We start from the raw sequence: 9009 nt of genomic DNA, 5'->3' as shown, positions 1-9009 counted from the left end.
GGAAAGGGCAACGCCTCGCATCCGCCCTATTTCCCGCCCCGCCCCTTCCGCTTCCGGGACTGCTTCCGGTGCTGTAGGGTAGCGGGCTGCTGGAGGTTGGCTTACTTCGCCATGGCGGTTACCCTCAGCCTATTGCTGGGCGGCCGAGTCCGTACTGCTGTTGCTCGCTATGGGTTCGCGACCCAGGGGCTGGCGGGCTCAGGCCCTATGGGCCGTGAGCCGGACCCGGATTCCGACTGGGAGCCAGAGGAGAGGGAGTTGCAGGAGGTCGAGAGGTACTAGCTCCTTTCCCGGCCCTCAGCCTGAAGCTGGCCTTGGGCCTCGGCGCTTCAAGCCGCGCCCCCTTAGCGCCGGGCGTCCTCCAGCCGCCTCCACTGTGACTCTAGTTTCTTCTTACCTGTTGTTAGCGGCGTAGGGACAGATGTTCAGCTCCCTTGAGACCACAGGTTCCTTCGCTAGTGACGTATATTTCGTTACACTTTTAGATAGTTCAGCATGCTTACGGGCAGTTATTGTTGTAGGTGTTAGATTTTTGGGTCGGTGTACAGAGCGGCGTTAAGCTGGCAAACATGGCCCGGTGGCCTTTATTGACACAAAAGAGGGCTGGGCTGTTGGTGATTTAGCCCAAGACTTTTCAAACACCCATCTTGCTTCCACGCATGGCTTCTGCCATTGGTTCTCTCCCCCAGCACCCTGAAACGACAGAAAAAAGCAATTCGATTCCAGAAAATTCGGAGGCAAATGGAGGCGCCAGGTGCCCCGCCCAGAACTCTGACATGGGAAGCCATGGAGCAGATACGGTAAGACTCAAGGTACTTTGTTAGCATCCGCTATGATAAGAGGTGAAAGATTCTGGGGCTAAAACACAGGTTTGGCCATTTGAGTTTTGTTTTTGTATTTTGTCTTTCTGTTATAGGAAAATTTATATAGAAAATACAGTAACATGACGAATTTCCTTAATTTATCATCTAGATTTTATTTATTTATTTTATGGTATCGGGGATTGAACCCAGGGGCGCTTAAGCACTGAGCCACATCTCCTGCCCCCCTATATATATAGTTAATTAGTTGTAGGTGGACACAATTCTTTTATTTTTATGTGGTGCTGAGGATTGAGCCCAGTGCCTCACCCCCGCTAGACAAGCGCTCTACCGCTGAGCCACAACCCCAGCCCCCCTTTTCTATATTTTAATTAGAGACAGTGTGTTGCTGAGGCTAGCTTTCAATTTGCGATCCTCCTGTCGCAGTCTCCTGAGCCACCAGCTGCTGGGATTACAGGCAAGTGCTACATCTTACCCAGCTGTTATCTAGATTTAGCATATAACAGTTGGTTCGTTTTTGCTGAACATTTTAATATAATTTTGTGGTTATTAATATTTTCATATTTTTATTGGTGCATTACAATTATATGTAACATTGGAATTTCTTATTACATGTTTATACGTGCATGATATAAAATTATAATTGTCAATATTGCAGAAAATGTAAAATAACACATTGCAACCCTAGGTTCAGAAACAGGACTCACATGGTTATGTGAATTTTCTTTCCTGTTTGTTTTTTTGCTTTGCTGGGGATGGAACCCAGGACCTTGCACCTGCAAGTGCTCTACCACTGAGCTACATCCCCAGCCCAGTTATATGCATTTCCTGAAAAGAGGATCCATACCTTTAAAAATCTTAAAAGGTGCCTTCTCAAAAAATGTTAAATGTTTTTCAGTTGCTTTTCTTTTTAAATTTTTTCTCTTTTTTTTTTTATCTTGAATAGGTAATGTGTTATGGATGGTTCAAAATTATAACTATAACCTAGTGTACACATTGAGAATGAATCGTCCAGTTGCCTATTGGTACTATTTTTAATAGGTTTTGTGGTTTTTTTCCTCCAGATTTCCTTATGTAAATACAGCAAGTATGAGTACAAATTTTATTTTCACCACCTGAATCACAAAAAGTAGCATACTATAAATTCTGTTCTACATTTTCCTTTGTAACTTGATGTGTCCTATAGATCTTTCCATTTCAGAAGAGAGAGCTACGTGATTCTTGCCAGATGTATTTGTTGTATACATTCCCAGAAGTAGAGTTTACGGACCAAAAGATAAAGTATTTATATTTTGTTAATATTGCTGAATAGATCTATGTTGGTTATGTATGCTGAATGATTCCAGTTGGGAGTAAAATATTTTGTAGAAACCGGTTAAGATTTTGTGAGTCCAGCTGGATGTAGGGCATATGTGACTCTGGAGTCTGAGGTAGGCAGTTGCAAGTTTGAGACCAGCCTCAGCAACTCAGTGAGGCCCTAAGCAATTTTTCAAGACCCTATCTCAAAAAAAAAAAAGGGGGGGGGTGGGGCTGGGGATGTGGCTCAGTGGTTAAGTGCCCCTGGGTTCAATCCCCGGTTCCGGGGAAGGGGGAAGATTTTGTTAACCTGTACCATCTCCCTTCTAGGGTCCCATGAACTATATCTCCAGTCCTTTTTATTTTAATTCTGAGATTTTGAGACAGGGTCTTGCTAAGTTGCCTAGGCTGGTCCTAGAACTTAAGATCCTCCTGCCTCAACCTCCCAGCTTTTTTCTTTTTTTCTCCTGGTGCTGGAAATTGAATCCAGGGACTTACACATGCTAGGCAATCAGTTCTCTATTATCTTAAATAACTTTTTCAAACCTTCCAGCTTTCTACCTATCAAATCCCCTTTTGTAGTCAATAAATGTCCTTCTAAAAATTTAAAACAGGCCATTAAATAAAAACCCTGTGAGCTTCCTAGTCTTGCTCTTTATCTTTTATTCTCATTTTGAGAGAAGTGATAGCCTATCACTTTGTTTAGGACAGTTCTCTTTGTGCTTTAGGTTGTCCCCATGTATTTTCTTAGGAACCTGTCTGTTTGTTTGTTTGTACTGGGGATTGAACCTAGAGGTGCTTTACCACTGAGCTACATCCCCAATGCTTTATTTTTTATTTTGAGACAGGGTTTTGCTAAATTGCTTTAGGGCCTAAGTTGCTGAGGCTGGCCTTGAACTTGCAATTCTCCTGCCTCAGCTTCTCAAGTCTGGCATGCACTACTTACCCAGTGCAACCTGTCATCTTAAAACCCTCCCTTGGGGTTGGGATTGTGGCTCAAGGGTAGAGCCCTTACCTAGCATGGGTGGGACCCAGGTTCGATCCTCAGCACCACATAAAAATAAAGGCATTGTGTTGTGTCCATCTACACTTAAAAAACAAAAAACAAACCCTCCCTTACCAGGTGTTGTGACACACCTGGATGGACTGGGGATGTGGCTCAGTGGTTAAGTACCCCTGAGTTCAATCCCTCAGTACTCCCCCATCAAAAAAAAAACTATAAAGTAAAAACCCTACCTCTTCTTTTTGTTTCCAACTTGCTTCTACCCATATTAGTTTTTTTTTTTTGTTGTTGTTGTTGTTGTTGTTTTTTGTAGAGGGACAACATGCCTTTATTTTATTTAATTTTTACATGGTGCTGCGGATCAGACCCAGTGTCTCACACATGCTAGGCAAGTGCTCTGCCTCCTGAGGTACAGCCCCAGCCCCAGTTTTTTTTTTTTTTTTTTTTGCATGTGATGTTTTAACCACTACAATAAGACTGTTCTCTTTAAATCCATCAGTGACTTCCTTATTATTAGATTCAGCTGACACTGTGTGATCTTTAGCCTCCTTAAAATTCCTGGAGCATCTGACATCATAAACTGAACCTGGGACACATAGGTTCTTCAAACTGAATGTATACAAAATAGAATTAATCACTTTTACCTACAACTTAATTCTGTTCTTTTTTTCCCTATAACCCATCAACCACCCTAGCTTTTTTTTTTTTGTGTGTGTGTGTGTGTGTGTGTGTGTGTGTGGTGCTGGGGATTGAACCCAGGGCCTGTGTGTGCAGGGCAGGCACTCTACCACCTGAGTTATATCCCTTGCCCCCTAGCCTTGGCCTTGATACTACCATCCCCAGTATTTAGTTCCTTAACAAATTCTACATTTGACTTTCCTAAATATTCTTCAGCTCTCTTCTGTCCTGTGCACACCATGCCATTGTTTCTGTTCTGACTGCCTGAATTACAATAATAGCCTTTTGCCTAATCTTTCCACTTAGACCACCCCCACCACCACCCTGCCCCTATGATGCTGAAGATTGAACCCAGGCCCTGGGTCGTGCTGAGCAAGTACACTCTGCCACTGAGTGCACCTCCAATCCCTCCACCTACACTTTTTTTAAAAAAATATTTATTTATGTATTTTTTTTAGTTGTAGGTGGACACATTATTTTGTTTTTACGTGGTGCTGAGGATCGAACCCAGTGCCTCATGCTACATGGTGCTGAGAGGATTGAACCCAGTGCCTCATGCATGCTAGGTGAGCACTCTACCACTGAGCCACAACCCCAGCCCCACTTTTTTTTTTTTTTTTAATATTTAGTTTTTAGTTGTAGTTGGACATAATATCTTTCTTTGTTTTTATGTGGTGTTGGGGATCGAACCCAAGGCCAGTGCCCACCCCCCACCCTCCACTTTTGTCACTGAACAACAATCACTGGGTTGAGCTTCAGAATGAATACTTACTCATGGCATTCTACTGCTTAAAGTCCTTCTTTGGCTCCCTGTTGCCTTGGGATAAATTTCAGACTCCTAGGCGCCATGTGACCTTACTTCTGCTCTGTCTGTTCCCAGTGAAGGTGATGTGCTTCCTTGTATTTCAAATGTTGCTCACTCAACTATCAATGTCTTTGATCTGTCCTGCCCTCCTGTTTTTTGTAGTTGTAGATGGATAGAATGCCTTTATTTTGTTTTGTTTTTTTTTTTATTTTTTAGTTGTAATTGGACATAACTTGTTTGTTTGCTTATTTATTTATTTATTTATGTATTTATGTATGTGGTGCTGAGGATCGAATCCAGCACCTTGCATGTGCTAGGTGAGCACTCTACCACTGAGCCACAACTCTAGCCCCTTATTTGTTTATTTTTATGTGGTTCTGAGAATCGAACCCAGTGCCTCACATATGCTAGGCAAATGCTCTGCCACTGAGCTGCAGCCCCAGCCCCCCTTGCCCTCCTCTCTACTAGCTTATTACTGCTTTTCATCCTTTCTGATGGGCTCTAGCTTGGATTTCCTGGAACATTTCTTGGGCAGCCCTTTTGATTGTTCTCATTACATCATCTGCTGTCACTTAGCATAGTGCCATTGTGTGCTTTTGGGAGTGAAGTTCAGTCTTCCTTCACCCCAGGAAGTAACTTCCAATGGGAAGTGTTCAGTTGATGTGAAATGAAGTGACCGACTGAAAGTGGTCAGGTGTTACTGTGAGTATGCCAGTTACTTAATTGGCACAATAAAAGGACTGCATTTATAATTTTTCCAAAGTCCTTTTCTTTTTACTTATTTATGACTGGTATTATCAATTAGCTGTTCTGGTAGAAGACTTCTTCACAACTTGAAAACCTGCTCCTTTTTCCCATAGGTATTTACATAAGGAATTTGCTGAGTCCTGGTCAGTTCCCAGGTTGGCTGAAGGTTTTGATGTCAGCACCGATGTTATCCGAAGGGTTTTAAAAAGTAAATTTGTACCCACTTTGGAACAGAAACTGAAGCAGGATCAAAAAGTTCTTAAGAAAGCTGAGTTTGCCCACTCACTCCGGCAGCTCCAGGGCTCTAGAGATACCGTGAAGCCACTTGCTGCAGGCCACTCTGTATCAAACTCTTTTCTGATGCCAGGGGATGAAGCCTCATCTGAAGGTCAGCTTCACAGCACAGCTTTGACAGTGATAGAGTCAAAAACTCACAGTACAAATGCACTGAGACAAAAGGGAAGGAATAAAGGAATCCAGAGCTTGAAGAAGGAAAGCTTTGAGCCTATCACTGCAGCCTTAGGTCATCAGAGAGAGCTGCAAAAATACTCCAATGATTGTGTAGGCACCAGAAGAACTGACAGTAATGGATTGCCAAGTGATGAGAAACTGGAAATGTTGAAGACAGGGGAGCTACGGAACCAGAACTTCAGCAGCAAAGTAGTGCAGAGGGGACGGGAGTTCTTTGACAGCAATGGGAACTTCCTGTACAGAATTTGAGTTGGGGCCTGGCTTGTGGAGATGCCATGTGAAACAGCTAGACTAATATATTTGGAGCTGCCAAGATTTCTGCATGTGGATATCTACTTTGAAAATAGGAGGAATTTGATGAGCCTGGAATATGGACAGAAAGAGCTGCTTGGTTATTCAAGCTTCTTGGATCACTGCTCCCAGTCTGACCTGTGTATCTTCAGTATTCTCCTTTTTGCTTAACTTCTGTATGTTGAAAATCAGTATTGTTTCTGTGATACTTGCAATAATATGTTTGGGAGGAAGTGAAATGTTTGCTTTCTGACCTCATTTCCTTCTTGATCATTGAACACTAACAGTTTTTGAGCTGCTTAGTAAATTGGTTCTTTTATTTTCCTTTGGTGCAAAAATAAAATGTAGCAGTTCGTGTTGCTTTGTGTCTCTGGAGTGACTCTTGGAGAGTGCTGGAATGGAAAATGCACTGGGAGATGAGGAATCCCCATCTGAGGGCTCTCTGCAAAGCACCCTGCTCGTTGATAAAATTTGGGGAGTGGGGTACCCAGGGACAATTTACCACTGAGCTACATCCCCAGATTCTATTTTGAGATAGTGTCTCACTAAGTCACTTAGGACCTCACTAAATTGCTGAGGCTGGCCTTGAACTTTTGATCCTTCTGTGTCAGCCTCCTGAGCCACTAGGATTATAGATGTGTGCCACTGCACCAGGCTTAGTGATGGATTTTGATAACCCCAAACTGTACATCTTTCAGTTGCTGGAGTTTTGAGAGAGATTGGGAGTGGGAATTTGACAAAAAAATGGAAAGCATGCAAAGGCTTAAGAGTCCCCAACATCAGCCAAGCAGGCTGTAATTCCAATACATCTGTACTCCCAACTCCTGGTGAGGCTGAGGTAGGGAAAAGCAAGTTTGAGACCAGCCTGGCGAGTTAACCTTGTCTCAAAAATAAGAAAAGAGGGCTGGGGTTGTGGCTAAGTGGTAGAGTACTTGCCTGCCACATGTGAGGCACTGGTTTGATTTTCAGCACCACATAAAAATAAATGTGTCCATCTACAACTAAAAATAATATATTTTAAAATAAAAGGGTTTGGGATGTAGTTCAGAGTAAAGCTCTTGCCTAGCATGTGCAAGGCCCTGGGTCTAGTCCCCAATACTGAAGAATGAAGTCCCCATCGTAATTTCTTTTTTTTTTTTTTTAATATTTATTTATTTAATATTTATTTTTTAGTTTTCGGCGGGCACAACATCTTTGTTTGTATGTGGTGCTGAGGATCGAACCCTGGCCGCATGCATGCCAGGCGAGCGCGCTACTGCTTGAGCCACATCCCCAGCCCCTAATATTTATTTTTCAGTTGGACACAACACCTTTGTTTTATTTATTTTTATGTGGTGCTGAGGATGGAACCCAGGGCCTCGCATGTGCTAGGCAAGTGCTTTACCGCTGAGCCACAATCCCAGCCCCCACCCATCGTAATTTCTAGCCACATTTTAAAGCTTACCTAGATTACATCTGATTTTTACAGCTGACAACAGATTTCTACAAAAGTGCCATGCAGTAGGCAAGAACAAATAGGCCTCTCTTACAAATAATGAAATGGATATGATGGCTGCTGTTAAGTGGTGGTGTTGGGACATGAACCCAGGTCACCATTAAGGTTTTCTGAAACAGGAATATTCTAGGATGTGGCATAGTTTCTACTAATTTACTGATTTTTTTTTTTTTTTTTGGTAATGGGGATTGAACACAGGAGTGCTTCACAATTGAGCTATATCTGCAAGCCTTTTTTTTTTTTTTACTTTCGAGACAAGATCATTAAATTGCCAAGACAAACTTGGAATCCTGCTTCAACCTCCCAAGTAGCTGAGATTACAAATGTGTGCCACTGTCCCTGGCCCATGAAAATCTTTTGTCTAGAGGCATTAGATGCTGTTTGAATATTGCAGTATGCATATCTTTAACACTAAGCCATGCTTACAGCAACCCTGCCCCCCCCCCTTTTGTTACCAGGGATTAAACCCAGGGGCACTTAACCACTGAACTTTTTTTTTTTTTTTTTTTTGAGGCAGGGTCTTGCTAGGTTGCTTACAGCCTTGCTAAGTGGCTGAGGCTGACTTTGAACTTGTGATCCTCTTACTTAACGTCCTGAGTCTCTGGGATTATAAGCATGAGCCACTGTGCCCAGGTAGCCTTTTTTATTTTTGAGACAGGTCTTTGTACACATAAGGCTTACAGTTTGCATACCTTGCGAATCATCTCACCATTCATTTTCCCAGTGGACTGTGGAAATCTACAAGTTCAAACTTGGATGTGTTTTTCATATACTTTACCCCTGCACTCCCTTGCTCACTAATCTGAAATCTTTTTTCCCATTCTTGGAGCATGCCAGTTTAGGCTTTTGCTCTTATTCATTCTTTGCCCCCAGATTCATGTGACTGACTTCTTGTCATTTAAGTCTCAAATCAGTTGTCACTTTCTTAGAGGGGTCTCCTCTGATCATCCAATTTAAAGCAGGTTCTTTAATACTCATTATTACTACCTCATTTAATTTTCTTCAGTATCTGAAATCTGTTACCACTTGTTTTCTCCCCAGCATTTTACCTCATGAAGGTAAGAGACTTGTGTGTTCATTACTGTAGTCCCAGCCCCTAACATCTCAATATTGGTTGAGTGAATGAAGAAATGATTGAGGGACTACTGAACAGTCAATGTTTGATGGTCAAAAAGCCTTGCTTTTTACTGTTGCCAGTTTACCCAGGAGCTCAGCCAGGGTAGGCCTCCTGCTCTAGCCCGTCAGTGTGTCTCAGATCCTAACTCACTGGTTTTAGGAAACTCCAGTTTCTTTTTTTGAGGAAGGGGGGTAACTAAGGATTTAACCTAGGGGCAGTTAACTATTGAGCCACATTCTCAGCCCCTTTTTAAACAAATTTTGAGACAGGGTCTCTCTAAGTTGC

At 42.5% G+C, this 9009-nt stretch overlaps 1 protein-coding gene across 1 annotated transcript; it reads left to right on the top strand.

Annotated features, from left to right (window-relative positions):
* Positions 1–55: 55 nt before the first annotated feature.
* On the top strand, positions 56–6479 carry Ngrn (neugrin, neurite outgrowth associated). Its single transcript, XM_027919877.3, has 3 exons — positions 56–275; positions 690–800; positions 5464–6479. Exons 1-3 carry the CDS (start codon positions 112–114, stop codon positions 6068–6070), a joined length of 882 nt encoding a protein of 293 aa, XP_027775678.2. The 5' UTR covers positions 56–111; the 3' UTR covers positions 6071–6479.
* The last annotated feature ends 2530 nt before the right edge of the window (positions 6480–9009 follow it).

Source organism: Marmota flaviventris, chromosome 2 (assembly GCF_047511675.1).
Source record: "Marmota flaviventris isolate mMarFla1 chromosome 2, mMarFla1.hap1, whole genome shotgun sequence".
Classification (NCBI taxonomy): domain Eukaryota; kingdom Metazoa; phylum Chordata; class Mammalia; order Rodentia; family Sciuridae; genus Marmota; species Marmota flaviventris.
Note: the sequence above shows the minus strand (reverse complement) of the source record. Positions and strands in the feature narration are given on the sequence as shown.

Coding starts and splice junctions, on each gene's coding strand:
- Ngrn (XM_027919877.3), top strand. CDS start 112: ATGGCGGTTACCCTCAGCCTATTGCTGGGCGGCCGAGTCCGTACTGCT. Junction 276..689: donor GAGTTGCAGGAGGTCGAGAG/GTACTAGCTCCT, acceptor TCTCTCCCCCAG/CACCCTGAAACGACAGAAAA. Junction 801..5,463: donor GAAGCCATGGAGCAGATACG/GTAAGACTCAAG, acceptor TTTTTCCCATAG/GTATTTACATAAGGAATTTG.